Below are 17,251 nucleotides of genomic sequence, written 5' to 3' on the forward strand. Positions count from 1 at the left end.
ACTCTATATGACCTGTATCTAAAAGCTTTAATCTTCTGTTTAATTCCTCAGGGAGCTCTCAACATCAATGATCGCACCATACCTCAGCCACCTATTCTTCAGCTTTCAGTGGAGAAGCTGAGCAGGGATGGAGCTTTTCTCATGGATGCAGGCTCTGTGAGTAGTCTGATCCAATCCTTCTCTCTGCAGACTACTGTACCTTCATTCCTCTTAGTACCTTTCTTCCCGAACAGATTATTTGTTATTTAATTTATATATTTTTGTATTAGCCACCTTCTCCTTCCATAGCTGCCTTTTAAACCAAGCATAAAACATCTCATTTTGGTAAAAAGTAGTTATTGTTAGTTCAGTTGAAGGCTCTACAGTCTCACTAAACTTACTCAGCATTTTGATTTTTTAAAACACCCTCAGTGGTAAAGGTGAGTCATTAGCTCACTCTTATGCTACAGTTCAAAATAATTTTCTTCCTGTCCTCCAGGTACTGATGCTTTGGGTTGGAAAAAATTGTGGACAGAATTTTCTTAGCCAAGTTCTAGGAGTTCAAAACTATGCATCAATTCCACAGACTATGGTAAGACTGTATTATTATAGTGATTGTAGTAGACTTAAAGGGCATTTCAAATTTGGCAAAAACATGAATAGCCCATTTTGAAATCATAGCATAATACTAAAAGTTTTGCCAAAAAAAGCGTTCCCATAGATTGTTTCTCTTTCAATTGAAAATAACGCATTTTATGTTTTAAAAGCATATTGTACGTTTTCTTTTGCATCATGGATTACTCTTTTATTAATATTTTTTTATTTTTTAATTATAGTTGACATACAATATTATATTATTTCAGGTGTCCAACATTGTGATTATTTATATAACTTAAGAAGTGATCACCCTGATGACTTATCTGTTCTTTTGTGTCTGTGACAGTACACTATTTTACAGAGGAAATAATGCATTTAGTTGATGGCAAAAAAAAATTATAATAAGTTGCTCCAACTGGCATTAGGGTTATGGCTATTTTTGTTTTTGTGTTTTGGGCACATATTTTCATTGTTTTTTGGCAGGATCCTTTAACTGCTGTTGGATTAAGAACTAAGCTAATTGCCACACAAGCAAATGACTTGTGATCATAGTCAGTTGGATTAGTATTGATTATTGAAGAAAGTGATAATAGACTATCACGAGCTCTGTGACCTTGGACAAGTAATTAACAGCCTCATTTGTAAAATAAGAATGCTGTTGTGCATGGAGGAGCAACTGAATCCATGAGAAAGCTTTTGTTAAAAGTATATAGCATTTGGATAGTTTTGAATTTTAGAGTTAGAATTAATTACAACATGGCCTTTTGTAGTCCCTACTATCAGTTTGTCACCAACTTTGGAATATGTGTTTTATGTCAGCATTTTTCCCACATTTATGGGTTTAATTTCATTCATAGAAGCCATTAAGAGAATTTTATATTTAAAAGACATATATGTTGGGATTATAGCTAGGATTAGCACTAGCCTTCAGGCTTTGAGTAACACTGCTGGTTATTGAATGACTCAACATTTTAAGCAATGAAGAGATAAGAAATTGTCTATTTGTAACAACTGCCTGAATGAATCATTTAATTCTAGATGTCATAATAAAATGAAGAGAAGAGTTAGGATGTTAGATCAGGGCTCAGCAAACTATGTCCACGGGGCCCTGCCACCTGTTTTTGTGAATAAAGTTTTATTGGAACATATCCATGTCTATTCACTTATATATCTCTGGCTACCTTAGTAGAACACAGCAGAGTTGAGTAGTTGCAACAGAGACCAAATGACCTGCAAGCCTAAAGTATTTACTGTCTGGCCTTTTAAGAATTTTGCCCACCCCTTACTAGAAAATTGTGATATGCAGAATTTCAAGCTCCTCCCTATACTTCCTAAATCAAAATCTGCAGTTTAGCAAGATCCCCATGCGATTCATTTACAGTAGTCTCCCTTATCTATGGTTTCACTCTCTCTGGTTTCAGTTACCCACAGTCAACTGTGGTCTGAAAATACTTAAAAATCCAGAAATAAATAATTTATAAGTTTTAAATTATGTACTGTTTTTAGTAGTGTGATGAAATCCTGTGCCATCCCACTCCATTGCCTGGAATGTGAATCTTTTCTTTTCTAGTGTATCTCCATACTGTCATATGTCACCTGCCCATTAGTAGCTGTCACTTAGTAGCTGTCTCAGTTATCAAATAGTCTGTCAGGGTATCAGAGGGTTTGTGTTCAAGTAGCCCATTTTTTTCCTTAATGGCCCAAAACGGAAAGAGTAGTGATGCTGGCATCAGATATGCCAAAGAGAAGCCATGAAGTGCTTTCTTTAAGTGAAAAGGTATGTATGTATAGGAAACAAATATAGTATATATAGGGTTTGGTACTATCCATGGTTTTAGGCATTAACTGGGGATCTTGGACTGTATTTCCCATGGATAAGAGGGGGACTACTGTACATGACAAAGTTTGAGAATCATTATAGATGATACATTACCTATATGGGTAGAGTAAATTGGATGTTGCTGGTTTTTGTTTAATAGACAGACCTTCCAGAACTTGATACACCAGAATCTGCCAGAACAATAGCTTTCATCTCTTGGCTTAGAGAGCAGAGACCATTTTTCCCAATATTTTATGTAATAAGGTGAGTTGAATTTTTCATTTGCTAATAGTGAAACAATTTGGCCTTGCAAGGACCTGTTTTGAGTCAAAGATATGTGACCTGTTGCTTAAGCAAACCCTTTAGAAAAATATAGAAAAAAAGGAAAAATTTTAAACAATACTAAATTATGCTTTACATCCAGTTATTAGTAAAAAGTATGTCAAAAGACTTGTGACAAATCCACTGTTTATTTTACCATCACATTTTATCTAATGTATATAAATACGTTTTTTTATTCCTAAGGGATGAGAGTCCAATGAAAGCAAACTTCCTTCAAAACATGGTAGAAGACAGAACAGAATCTGCATTATCATATTATGAATTTCTTTTGCACATACAACAGCAAGTGAATAAATGAACAAATGAAGATATTTGACTTGGTTATTTCTAAGGAAAGTCACAATAATGCAGAACACCTGAGAATGTATCATACCTTCCTTTTCTATTAGGTTTGTGGACTGATGTGATGATTATATGTTCTCACTGTGATTTCAACAACCTATAGCAAATAAAGGACCACAGCAAAGAATCAAACATGCAACTCTGAAATACTGTATTTTTCAAATCAAAATATATCTACATATGATGGGATACCTTTTTTTCTTTGCCAATTATGTTTGAGTTCTGGATTGAAATAAGATGAGACAATATTGCAGAGGCAAAGTACATTTTGTAAAATAAAGACTTCTGTGTTCCAAATGTATATTTCTCATTTTTTCCTGAATTTTTGGCTGCTACATTTAAAACCTCACAAGACTAAGTGTTGCAGGGAAGTTACAAATCTATTGATAATGATCCTTCTAAAATAATAAAGTTACATAAGTATGTAGAAAAACTAGAATCCATCCCCCATATCTTTTTTTTTTCTTATTTAAGGAAGAAAAAGGATCATGTTAACTAAAACTAGAGTAAACAAACTAGCTTGAGAAGAATATGAGATAATATAGTCAAGCTGTAACATCTGTCAGTATTCTCTATACTTGAAGAACAAAGTCACCTTGATTTGAAGTGAAAACTAAGTAGTTTTCTGATTTGACTGCAAAAGACTTGAACACACTATCGCATTCTACAGTGAAAAGAATCTGAGTTGTCTTCATTAAAAATATTGGGACTGGCAATGATAATAGGGAGATGAAAAGCTAGTTGTCTTGATCCTTCAAGTGGGATTTTTTTGGTACATTTCTGCTCTGTGATATGTAATCAAAGTGTTATATTGGAGAAATGAAGATAAAGAAATTAAAGTTTTCTTAAATGCTGTCTCAAATGCATCAGTAACATTTTTCTAAGGATTTTAATAATTGAAAGCCGCTCATAAAATGTTTATTCTTGGGTCTTAAAACTTATTAAAGCATGAATGCTGCTGTTTGATTTGATGGATATTAAGATTACACAAATCCAGTATATTGAATTTATGAAAGAAACTTGATTTCTGAACATTCTCAAGAGACTCTGTTTTTGATTCAGCCAGAGAAATGTTATCGTCAAAACCATTAAGTGAATTTTGTTTACAAATAGATAAATTATACATCTGTATACATGAAGTGCTGTGATGGAATATCTTTAAAAGTTTGTCCCAGTTTTCACAGATGCATCTTGTCTTGTATGAACTTCTTAAAGATGTTCTTGTGTAATACTTGATGAAAAGATTATTTCTTTGCTTTAATGGGTTAGGAAAATGTGTTTACAATCTCGATCTCATATGATCATCATTGAAATAATAACTTTCAGGTTTACATCAATATGAGCTGACTTTAACTGAGTTGTTCTGGGATAGGGAAGAAGCAGATCCCACTAGAAGATACACTACTGCTTGTCAGCTGGATCAGAATAATTGTTTGTGTTTTATAAAGATATCATCTCCCTTAAGCAGTGTTAAGGTTTATTTTCAGTATGCAAGTGGTATATTGAACTGGAAATATTCTTGAAAGCTGCTTCATTTATTAGGAAGCAATTTTCAAAGTATGGCTAATTTGTATTTTCCCCTCTTTTAAAGAAACAGTCATTATTATGCACTGATGTTTCCTAAAATAACTAAAATTCTCTTCTTAATGTGAATTTTAAAAGTTGATATTTGTAGGTCCTTTCTTAATGGTAGTAAAGAATCTTCCAGAGGGAAAAGTTTGTGCTTCTAGGGACAATAATCTTCCTTGTGCCTCACTTCATCCCTAAGTGGGTGTGACTCTTGTTATTACTACATGCTTTGTTAAACTATTTCACAAATTTACTTTTAAAATTTTACTTTAAAAGATTATTTTAGATATTGTGTAACATGTGCAATCCAGAATTATTTTATAATAGCCAGGTCATAAAAGAAAAATAACTTTAAGATTCACAATATTTGTTCTCTGGATAATGAGGGAATGAATGAACCTTGTGGAGATATCGATATTAAGCAATTATTTTTTGCAATATTGAACGTGTTTTTTTAGTTCGATTTTTTTTTTTTTTTTGCAGTAGGGCACTACCTGCTATCTCATCTTTATTACTTTTTTATGTAAAGCAACTAATATTTACACTGTTATTTTTTTTTATTGTAGTTGTAAATTATGAAAGATCCTTGAATTTTCTACAGATCTACAAATACTAAAGTAACAGACAAGGGCAATCTTGGTATTTAAATCTGAGCATGGCAGTTCTACCATAAAAAGTACTCTATTTTTCTAATTTCTAGGATTTTTAAAATAACATTTCTGTAAGTCCGACATATTAATATTCACTCAAGTTCTACCATTGATTTTAGTTTGCATATATTTTGTTTTAATTTAATGTATTGAGTCTAATAGACTGTTTTACAATAATTAGAATAAAAGAGTTATTTCTTCTAATCAAAGATGCATAACAGCTATTATCTAGGGGACCATCAAATGTGATTTCAAGATTTTGTTAACTATTACAAATATAATCCTTATATGGAAATTTTAATTTTGTAAAGTAGTGTATAATATTATAACATTAAATTCTTGTTCTCAAATTCAAATATGTATTGATCTTCAACGTGCTGTTAAATCTTGCTACTCTGAAATGTTAGAGACAAGATTTGTCTTCCTTTCTACAGTTTGTAATTTTCACTGTTTTATTCCTGTAAAAGAAAAATCATTTGTAACCCATGAAAAATAATTGTTTCAACTGTGCTAACTTATCAGTTTGGCTATTCAATAAAGTTAATTGAAAGAACATATAGTGACTAGTTATTTAAAGTGATAAGAATAACTTGTGAGTAGGGTGCATCCAGGTTGTCAGTGATAAACTATTGCCGAAGATGTTTTAAATCTAAGTCTGTGTCTAAGAGTTTAGAAACCGAATTCTTGATGCTCACTCCTTAAGGCTAGCTGGTTTTAAAATTCCAGATGAAAAGTTTTTTGTTCTAAATATGTTTAACATACTACTTGTCTTCTGGACCCTTTTGTTATTGGTAAAATGTGTACTGTCAGTCTAATTGTTTATTTGAAAATAATTTCTCTTTTAAGATTTTTCTTTCATCCTTATTCTATAGTTTTACTACTCTGAGTTTATTGTTAATCCTGCTCGTTTTTCAGAGCACTGTTTAATCCAAAAATCCTTGTCCATCTTCAACTGTGGAAAATTCTCAGCTACTTTATATGTATTTTTTTAAAATTTTTTAAAGTTTAAGTGTAAGTGACATACAAAGCTCTTTAAATATTTGCTTCTCTTTCATTCGCTCTATTTTTTTACCTTTGGAATTCTTACAAAATGTACGGTTTCACTGATTTGTGACTATGTCCAGATTTGAGTTTAATCTTACCTATTGAATTTTATACTTATCTATCGCATAACTACATTTTTCAATTCCAAGATTGATTTTTATATCCATCTGTTTATTTCTGCCATTTTTGTTCAATAATGTATTAAAACGTCTACAAAATTATTTCCAGAATGAATTCCAATTTTTAATTTGGCTATATTTAAATGTATATCTTCACATTTGTTAGAATTTGGGTTTGTAGGCTCATTTGAGAGGGAAGGTTTTCATTTTTGTTTTAGCTCATCTCACTCTGTCAGTACTTTCCCTCTCCCTATCTATGGGTTTTTTAGCTGCACTTCTTGGCCCCTTCCCCAAAACTAGCACTTAATGGTGGTGTTTTAGAGCCCCTGTCTTGCAATGATTTGGGGATATCACCATTTCAGTCACCACCAGTGGGGAAGTCTAGTTGTTTGCCCTCTCTTCTGCCTCCTTACAAAGTTGAAGTCCAAGGCTATGTAAGTCAATAGCAAATGATTTTTAAATATTTTTGGAGGGAGGGCAGATAAGTAGTGAGTTTGGCCTATTTGTCCCTGTGTCATATGGAGCACTTTGAGTGCCACTTACGCATAGAATGTGCTACCATTGCCTGCTTCTGGACCTACAGCCCAATAGGCACCAAACTTCAGCTCCACAATACTTTGTGTTTCCAATACTTTGGTCTGCTGAGATGTTTCTCTTGTTTTTGAGTCCCATCAGTTTTTCTCCTTTAACTGTTAACTGTTATTGCTGTGTGGAGTGGAGAGGGGCCCAAGTGTGAATTTACTGCCTAAATTTAATCCCAGAAACTGAATTCTAGTTTTATCTCCTGTCACTCAATCTGTTCAGCTTTGTACCTGCAGTTTATTAATAAAGTATTAATATTAGCCTACTTAATGCTAGGATCTAATAAAAATTATATATAAAACTCATTGAAAATGCCAAGTTTGAACACTTCTTCTAAAAGAGAAATTTCTGCAACTATTCAGGTAACTTTAACCTAGTGCTCTCATTGCTAGGTTTGGGGAAAAGTGGTAAAAAAAAAAGGATGGGTTTGCCGTTACAAAGTCTATAGTGAGGGAGATAGAAATTAATACAAGAATTGTAAGTATGCATATAATTTATCAAAGAATCACATGCACCATTGAGAAATACTAGGACATTCAATTAATAAACTACAAGAACCCCACAGGGAAATGGTTTCTCAGAAATAAGTGTGTAATATGAAATCTTGACACTTTTCTTACTTGACTAAATGAGCCATCATACATCAACACACCTATCTGAAGAACCCAAATTTTCATTTGGCTTGTATAGACTCAAATAAATAAGATTTTGTTTATCCTTAAACTTATTTGATCTGAACTCATCAGGATTGTATCTCATCAAGTTCTGCACATTTGTTACTACTTAGCAATGATTCGAACTGTAGAATTTTTAAAAAGACACTATGGTCCTCAGAGATGTAGATCTCTACACATATGCAGGAGAATATCTAATAATGCTTTAAAATTGTTAACTATGGTATGTCCCTGGGATTTAGCTTTCATCCAATCAAGGGGGAAATTTCAGTGTTTATACTTGAGTTCCTTATGCTGTTGAATTCAAAAGATAAGTTGTCTTTTTGTATACTTTCTTCCTCAAACTATCTAGGACAGGATTGATGATTAACAGTTAAATATGGTATTTTATAACCTTCTGAGAGGGGTTTCACGTGTCTCCTGATTTTGAGCGTGATTATGTAGCCGGCTTCATTGCAGGGGGCGCACTAGGGGGCTTCAACCTCTGAGTTGACGGGAGATTCGATTCCTTCATTCATTTACTCATTTTCTTAGTCATTACTGAGTCCCACCGCTGCATTTGCAGTTCCTCGACACTTTGTTTTTGTGGGCTCCTTCCTCCGTAAAAGCTAATTTAGAATTATATATTATGACTGCGTTGATATATAGATGCCTATAATCCAGCCTGGATTCATTATTATATATTAATTACTATTACATATTTTCCCACAATTTTAAAAGAGGTTAAAAACATTTTCTTGGTTTCCTAAGACTATCGTGGACCCTCAACACTGCCTAATGGATAAGTCGGCCCTGCTGAGCATTCACACTGTTCTAGGAGTTGCAGCCTTGAACAAAATACATTGCTTGTCTTTATGGAGCTTGCATTCCAGCGAGAAATAGACACTAAACAAAATAAGTATGTTTAGCTTGCGAGTAGGTTAAGGAGAAAAATAAGGCAGATGAAGAGAATAGGTATTAGACTTACTGGGGTGATCACTTCATAAGTTGTATAAATGTCTACTACGTTGTACACCTGAAACGGATCTAAGATTGTATGTGAACTGTAATTGAAATTTTAAAATTATTTTTAAAAAAGAGAAGAGGGAGTGTAGAGAGGGTGTGGTGACAATTTAAATAGAATGAACTGGGAAAGTTTCCCTGGCAAAGTCTTGAACAAAGACGTAAGGAAAGCCCGGAACAACCAACCAGGCCTGTTTGGGAGACGAGCGGTTGAGGATGAGGAATCAGCACCAAGAAGAGATCCCAAACGCCACGCTTCCTAAAGCGTCGCTTCTGGAGTTACGTAATTACCGAGGCCTAGAAGCGAGACCACAGAAGGTCAATGGAAACAAGTACCTGCCGTTGCAACCGCCATTTTGCTTTCTGGCACCAATCTGAGATGAGTGTACTCCTCGCTCTCATCTCTTTTCTGTTGGTCAGGCTAGGTGCCGACTTTCTTCACTTCCGAATGGGCAGTAGCGGGGCCTGGTGGAGGCGGGAGAGGAGCGGCCCGTGGGGGAGAAAATGGGAGTATCCCGCTCTGCCCTCATTCAAGATGGCGGCGCAAGCCTCCGCTCGCTCCCATCAGGTGGCGCGCATGTTTAGTCCGCAGTCTCCAGCCCGCGAGGCGGGTCTACGGTGGGAGGAGGACGCGCACCGTGCGGCCGGGCCTGAAGTCATCGGCTCGGCCGCTGCAGCCACCCGCACAACCACCGCCACTCCCTGATTATGGAAGGGAAGATGGAGCTGGTAACTGTCGCTCCTGACAGCGGGGACCAGCCGGGGGCCCCAGTCGGCTCAGGCCTGTCGGCTTCCCAGCGTCGGGCCGAGCTGCGGCGGAGAAAGCTGCTCATGAACTCGGAACAGCGCATCAACCGAATCATGGGCTTTCACAGGCCCGGCAGCGGCGCGGGTGAGGACCTCCGTTTCCCATCAGTGTCCCCTCCACCTCTTTCAGTCTTCAGGATCATTCTTTCCCTCCGCCCCGCTTATCTTTTTGACCAAGTCCTGCTTTCTGACCCCACGGCCCCATCTGTCCCCGCTCCTTAGGTTATGTCCTAAGTTCTCTCTCAAGCCCTGGACATTTCTAGTCGCTCTCCTCAATTTTCCGGAGGCTTCGCCCAGAGGTGGTCCCACCTCCGCCTCGGGCTGCGCAGACCTTGCTTCAGAGTCCCTCTGCCTTCGTGCCCTTTGCCTAGTTTACTAAGACGACCCCGTCTTGCTTCCCCACCCCTTCGCCTCTTGAAGGGCGCACATGCTATAACCAGGTCGACTTCTCTCACTATTGTGCATCTCAGGAAGATCGCTTTCCTTTCTTTCTGTTCCAGATGTTTTTCCTTCTAGTGCCTTCCCTAGTTTCTGCCTTTTTTGCCTTTTGCTATGACTCTGTCGGCCCACATGAGCTTGTCTTTACTCACCTGCCCCCAAGTCCTCCCTATATGGATCAGGGACTCTTACGGTCATATCCTAGTGTCTGTGTTCAGTGCCCTCTGCACTGTCATCTTCAGGCCTTCTGAAACAGGTGAAAAAAATTGGAGCGATCATTCTTTATAGACCCAACCAGTGGGACTTGCCCACTCGAGGTCTTCTCTCCTACTGTGCTGAGGTTGGTGTGATTGATGTCAGAAACTGCATTTAACCCTAATGAGAGTTCCTCATTTCTCCCCAATGGCATGTACAGTGAGTTCCTTTAAATTATTTTTCATGTGAATATTTATTGAACATGTAGAATGTGCTAATTTTCTCTTAAGTTTCCGTTGTTTTTTCTTTAGTAACTGGCCTTTAGTCACTGGTTACAAGCTCCTTAGATCCTTGTGACTTCTGTTTGGTGAAGATTTAGATATATGGTTCTGAACTTAAAGATAGTTAACAGGTTTGCAGCTGAAAACTACTAAAAGAGATGAGAATGCTGTTTCAGATTCTCCTAGAACCATAGTTAGAAGACATATTTCTTCTTTTAATGACTAATAGAATATTTATTCTTTTCCAAAGAAAATATTTACTTTTTCTTGAGGTACATTCCATATCTTGTTCTTTCGCTTTGAAAATTTTGTCAGTAAGGTTTTGTTTTGTTTTAAAGCAGAACTGCATCCTTAAACTGCTCAAGTCCCTACCCCTGACTACAGTAGAAGGATTATGTAAACAATAGCTGTAGGATATGCCACACCCTATGCTGATAGGAGTCTGGATTCAGAAATGTAACATTAAAATACAGATTTCAGAACATTTTAATAATTTTTTATTTTTAGCCAAATAAACTAGAGCAGGCAATGCAGTCATACTTCGGGGACATGTTTATCCATGAAAACTTGGTCTTTATAGCTTGCTCCATTCCTGACTCTTCTCTAGTTTGTCTACTAGTCTTCTATACCCCAAAGTTTAGACTATACCCCAAAGTTTAGATTATATCCTCTGCAGGAACGCTCTTTTTGGGTGATATATTTTGAGGGTGTAGAAGAAGGAACTAGTTTCTTTTATGCAGAATCAGTATTAATTTACATTCAGAGTTCTAGCTCAGTGGCATATTTTAAAATATTAATATGAAAAGTGTTTGCCAGTATGTAGTACATAAGGCTTCTGAATTTCTTTTTTCAGAAGAAGAAAGTGAAACAAAATCAAAACAGCAGGACAGTGATAAACTGAACTCTCTCACTATTCCTTCAGTTTCAAAGCGAATAGTGCTGGGTGATTCGGTCAGTACAGGAACAACTGACCAGCAGAGTGATGTGACCGAGGTAAAGGGGACTGAGCTGGGAGACAAACTGGACTCTTTCATTAAACCACCTGAGGGCAGTAATGACGCAAACCTTGAGCTCCGGCAGCGGAACAGAGGGAACCTGACAGCAGACACTGTCCAGAGGGGTTCTCGCCATGGCTTAGAACAGTACCTCTCCAGATTTGAAGAAGCAATGAAGCTAAGGAAACAGCTGATTAGTGAAAAACCCAATCAAGAGGATGGAAATACAACAGAAGAATTTGACTCTTTCCGAATATTTAGATTGGTGGGATGTGCTCTTCTTGCCTTTGGAGTCAGAGCTTTTGTTTGCAGATACTTGGTAAGAAACATAATGGAAAATGCAAATGAGTTATAATAATGAGTGTTTTTAATCCATAGAATTCATTGCCGATATTAACTTAATATTTACCAGATTCACGGGGCTATTTGGAGGTATATTATAAACTGCTATTTACCTTAGTTACAGAATGAGATGTTCTGTTTAAATACAGAGCCTAATAATAATTGCAAAACCCTTTCTACATGTAGGTACCAATTCTAAGTGATTTACATATATTGATTAATTTAACCTCATTCTTATACACTAGGCATCATTGGAATCTGTGTTTTATAGATGAGGCAGTCAAGACTCAGAGAAGTTAAATCATTTGCCCAAAGTCATACAGCTACTAAGTGACAGCTGAGATTAAACCCAGGCAATTTAATTCTAAAACCAAAGAGTAAAGTACCTACATACACTATATGTTAAATACGACTTTTAATAATTCTAAGCATTAAAATGCAGTTCCTGTGGTTTTGAACATGATATAATTTTTTATGGTTCAGAAGGCATTTCAACATTTTATAATGTAGTATTATCATAAAATGTAATCTGTTTTTGTTCTACCTTCATGTGCCAATGGCTATTCTTTGAAAGTTGGGTATTACTGGTCCTATTGTTTTCAGTATGTGGAGGAATGAAGAAAAGCAAAGCTATAGTTCAATGTCTTGCTCTTTGAGATATTTCCATTCAATAGACATTTTAAAAATACCTATCAAGTACTAGGAACATAAGTAAATTTTCTAGATAATTAAGATTTATATTATTACACAAAAAAGTTTTTAAAAATCTATTTTTATACAAATCTTTTCTTAAAGTGAATCTGTTGAACAAATTTGACTTTTTCCCCCCTGATGATAAATTCTCATTATAGCTTTCAGCATTTAGTGAGATGCATAGCTGCTTTTTTTCTCTTGTCTTAAAGGGCTTTATGCTTTCTTTCATGCTTTAAAGTTGTCCTATTTTTGTGCCTTGTTTTTGTGTGAGGTTTTTTTGGCTTTCTGGTTTTCTTTGCTGTCAGATTTTCAAATATTTTTCACTGCTTTCACTTGTTTCCATTTAAGTAATGTCTGCTCTTTCACTCTCTTCATAATATTTTTAATTTTAAATATAAATTAAGTATTATTTTGATCTTTTCTATTTTACTGTGTGAGAAGCAAGAAAACCAGGCTGTTTCATCTTTAGTAAGAATAGCTCGTCATTTGAGGGCTAGAGCTGTAGCTAGCTATATGAGTTAAGTTCTTGTCCCAAAGTCTGAGGAATGTATAGCATTTATTTTGAGTAGGCCTTTTATGTGTGCTTTCAAATTGTCAGTTAATTATCTCTAGATAAGAGAGATGTTACTATATGATATATTATACATGTATCACCATTGAATACTTTAAGTCTTTTAAAAGATAAGTTTTTATGAGAGAAGACATTTTTGGGGACATTAAAGAATGTGACTTGACTTGAGAAACATGCTTTATGTTAAGGAAATCAAATCCTTTTATTTTCTTTATTCTTCTGCAGAAACAAGACTGCTTTCAGCCACTAAAATTAAATATTTTATTGCAGTTCTTTTGCTTGGAATTTAAAGTTGATTTATTATGATTTGAATGATGATGTTGGAAATATATAATTGTATCTTCTATCTTCACAGTCCATATTCGCTCCATTTCTTACTTTACAACTTGCATACATGGGACTATACAAATATTTTCCCAAGGTAAATTACATTTTTTTCCCTAAATTATGGTGATGTATTTAGATTGATTAATGACTAAATAATCTTAAGAACTTGTAAAAACTTTCTCATACTTATGGTCTGAATCAATGCTACTCAAAGTATGATTGGCCACCATTGCTGATCTTCAAACTATTTGTTCTGGTTGTAATGATTTAAGTTCAGAAAGTGAGTAATTCGAAACTTTTATAGTAATTTGACATTGCCATAACATTTTCATTGTATTTTACAAGACTATTGGTTCATCACAGATTGGGGGAAAAACCTCATGACAAAGTTTGAATAGTACTTGTATAAAAATGTTCAATTTAACTGCTTAGTAAAAATTTAGCAATACATCTTGTTTATGTTAAAGGAAATTAATTTAGAAATGGGTTCAGTTATCTTACTGTGCTCCTTACTTAGTGGACACTTTATAACAATGCACTTTATCTTTAATGCTGAGGACCTGATATTTGCAAAAAATATTTGGCCAAAACGACAGAACAGAATCATGGAGAGTGTCAGTGTTTACGTGGTCTACTTGACTACAGCTACATACACAGTTTTTTGGGACTTGGCTTAGCTGACATAGAAGATAACTCTACATATGTAATTGAGTTTTATGTGAGTTTTTTTGCTGAGAAAGGGCAATTTGCTTAGTGATTTTTAATGCACTGATAGACCTCATGCTTGTTTTTAATAGATATGAAATGTTTATTTTTGAGGGGTCAAATATGTCAAATACACAAAGTAAAAGAGAGAAAAAAGAAATGTTATTTTATTTTTAATTTAAAAATTTCTTCGATAATACAGATGTGTATTTATTGACCCACCCCCAAAAGTATAATTTTAATAAAAGCATTTGTTTAGAAATTTACTCTTGAAACATTAATTGCAATAGTGAAAGTTTGGAAACAATCTAAATGTCTACTAATAAGTGACTAGTTATAGCATAACAATTCAGAATGATGACGCTGCTCTTGTACTGATAATGATAAGCTTGCCAAGAAATACTAAGAGAAAAAGTAAAAATGCAGAGTAGGGTCTATAGTATACTCTTTTTTTTGTTGTTGTTAAAAGGAGGAAAATAATATATATTTGATTTTGTTTATATATATATGTACACATATATATGTAAACTCTGGAAGAATATTATATGAAACTTATTAACTGGTTATTTGTGATAGGAGCGTATATGGGTTACTAGGTGAATGGAGGACAGAGAAAGAAGAGAGACTGCTGTATACTTTTCTCTCAACAAACCATTTTGTTTAAATAGTTTTTAAATCCAGAAAAGTTGAAAGAATTGTGCATTGAACACCCATTTATAATTAACCACCTCGATTCTATAATTAACATTTCATTATATTTATCATGTATCAAATCTTCTATCTCTTTTCAATACATTTTTCTCTTGATATAGACATCAAGATATACACTTTACCCCTACACATTTCAGCTTACATATCATTAACGACAATTCAATGTATGTGGACATAGGCTTTGATTTCTCTTGAGTAACCATAGCTTTTTATATTTAAAAAATTTTTGAACTGTGTGACTAGATTTGGTGACACCAAATCAATAAATGAAAATTCAGCCTTGAATGTCTTATAAGACTAGAAAAATTACATTAGGAAATAAATGTTCAGTGATATCTTCTTGCGTGTATGATTAAGTGTGATTGTTTTGCTTGGCAATTATGGCTCTACAGAATGTTCCTATGATTCTGGTACAAATTACACACTGTCCTCCAGTATACCTGTCACTCCTTTGACTTTTTTGTCATGAGACTTAAAGTAAGATTTCTCCTCTTCTACCCATCTAAATCTTGCTCATTCTCGAAGGCCTGTTTTTAATTCTACTTCCTCCTAAAATCCTTCCCTCTGCTTTATTTATACATAAAACCCTGGATTAAGTTTCATCTCCTTTGAGCCACTATGCCATGCATTATCCATGTCATTCATTTAGCAGTTATTTATGTCCTGTCTAGTAATGTTTTTTCTATGCTGTTGTATCTATCTTAGATTGTTGTTTATGTCTTGCCTCTAAGATAAGACATTTTTTAAAACTTTTGATAACAAGAATGGTATCTTTTTTTCCCTACTGCCTAGCAGTTTGCTTCTTGACATATTATATGCTCAGTAAATGTTTGTTAATATGTTATTGATTGATATTTTGAAACTTCAATAACAGTTTTTAAATAGCATGTATATTAGCAAAATATAGCAAAGTAGCAGCACCGATAACGTTTTTATAGGGCTTAAGACTTCTGAAAACTATAAGATTTATTTGTCTTTCTCTGTACAGGGTGAAAAGAAGATAAAGACAACAGTACTAACAGCTGCACTTCTATTATCTGGAATTCCTGCTGAAGTGATAAATCGATCAGTGGATACCTACAGCAAAATGGGCGAAGTTTTCACAGATCTCTGTGTCTACTTTTTCACTTTTATCTTTTGTCACGAACTGCTTAATTATTGGGGCTCTGAAGTACCATGAAGCCTGCAGAACTCAGAAGCAGAAGCTTACAAAAAACAATTTCTCTTCTGTATTGCAATGTCTCTAAAGAAGGCAACTCAGTTTACACCTTTATATAATTCTTTTACTTTATAGGGTTTGTAAAACTACTTAATTAGGGATAGAATGGCAGGTTCCCTGATTTAAAAGGGTTGAGTTTGTATTAATACTGATGTGAAGACTAGAGTCACAGTGTCATTAACTGATTTTTCTTATTTAACTAGAATTCCTAGTCTGTACCTTTCCTTAACTTCTCAAATTTGTAATTCTTCTTTTGGGGACTGAGCTAGTGCTTTTAGAGGAGCAGATAAACATGTTCCTAGCCAGCCCCCTGCGTTTGGGGACTGCATCTTGTATTTGTGTTGTTCTGTCCTGAGAAATGGAGCCATTTTAAAAATAAAACGAAAGAAACTGAATTGTCTAATGTTAAGTCTGCACATTTTAACTTATAACGGCTGAATAAGGTAGCTAAATTTATCTTTTATTATTGAGTCAGCATCTTAATTTTTACTCCAGTGCAAATATTTTAGTGAAAGAAAGGATTAAGGTTCATACATGTGAAATTAGAGGGTATTTGTGAGATCTTTATTTATTTTAATTTTTATTTATGAAAATTTTTTTATTACCAATCTCGGAGTTGGAAATTTTCACTTTTGAGTTTTCAATTTTTAGAAGTATTTTTTTTATGCAAACTAGACTAGAATGCTTAGATATATAAAAGGAGTATTTGAAGAATTGACTGAGGTATGCAGCCCAATGGCATAAATATCCTTTTAACTAACTTGGTAACACTATCATATTTTGAAGGTTTGTCTTCTTAAAAGAATAGAAAACAAGTATTTTTTCTCTTGGTATTCCATTTCCTTACAGATTTTTGTATGGTCTATTTGATTAGTCCTTGTGGTATTAAAAACATATATACTTTTTTTTGATTACTCACAAAGTCTTGATTTTTGTCATTTTATTTGAACCAGAATAATGGAGAGTAAGTATAATAATTTAAGTCTAGTTCTCTGACTTAGGATAGGATTATAAGCACACATTTTTCCTGATTCCATAGCATCTAGAATATTGGAAAGCATTTTTGGATTTGTTACTTTCCCCCAACCTCTGAGAAGATACTAAAAAAAAAAAATTAGCCAGTTGACACATACAGAGTTTTAGTAATTGGAGATCATTATCAAATTTATTTCAAAGAGAAGAGTTGTAAGATATCTTTGTTAATCGGTGCCACTTGAAATGTGTTGAGTAATATCAAACAGAAATGGA

The 17,251-nt window shown here is 34.6% G+C and overlaps 2 protein-coding genes across 3 annotated transcripts in view; both read left to right on the plus strand.

The window, feature by feature from the left end:
• SEC24A (SEC24 homolog A, COPII component) overlaps nt 1–5,853 on the plus strand; it is a 56,681-nt gene extending 50,828 nt beyond the window's left edge. Inside the window, 4 exon segments of the mRNA XM_039836045.1 lie at nt 52–156; nt 479–571; nt 2,556–2,659; nt 2,921–5,853. Coding sequence (XP_039691979.1) covers nt 52–156; nt 479–571; nt 2,556–2,659; nt 2,921–3,035 — 417 coding nt within the window. The 3' untranslated portion in view covers nt 3,036–5,853.
• Nucleotides 5,854–9,301: 3,448 nt separating this feature from the next.
• CAMLG (calcium modulating ligand) lies at nt 9,302–16,398 on the plus strand. Of its 2 annotated transcripts, XM_039836047.1 has the most exons (4): nt 9,306–9,611; nt 11,294–11,754; nt 13,397–13,462; nt 15,773–16,398. In XM_039836047.1, exons 1-4 carry the CDS (start codon nt 9,428–9,430, stop codon nt 15,962–15,964), a joined length of 903 nt encoding a protein of 300 aa, XP_039691981.1. In that variant the 5' UTR covers nt 9,306–9,427; the 3' UTR covers nt 15,965–16,398. The 2 variants fall into 2 exon arrangements, with proteins under 2 accessions (XP_039691982.1, XP_039691981.1); XM_039836048.1 differs by lacking the exon at nt 13,397–13,462 and having other exon boundaries at nt 9,302–9,611.
• Nucleotides 16,399–17,251: the final 853 nt, after the last annotated feature.

The sequence above is a fragment of the Pteropus medius genome, unplaced genomic scaffold (genome assembly GCF_902729225.1).
Source record: "Pteropus medius unplaced genomic scaffold, Ma_sr-lr_union100, whole genome shotgun sequence".
Lineage (NCBI taxonomy): Eukaryota > Metazoa > Chordata > Mammalia > Chiroptera > Pteropodidae > Pteropus > Pteropus medius.

Coding starts and splice junctions, on each gene's coding strand:
- CAMLG (XM_039836047.1), top strand. CDS start 9,428: ATGGAAGGGAAGATGGAGCTGGTAACTGTCGCTCCTGACAGCGGGGAC. Junction 11,755..13,396: donor CTTTTGTTTGCAGATACTTG/GTAAGAAACATA, acceptor CTATCTTCACAG/TCCATATTCGCTCCATTTCT. Junction 13,463..15,772: donor TATACAAATATTTTCCCAAG/GTAAATTACATT, acceptor TTCTCTGTACAG/GGTGAAAAGAAGATAAAGAC.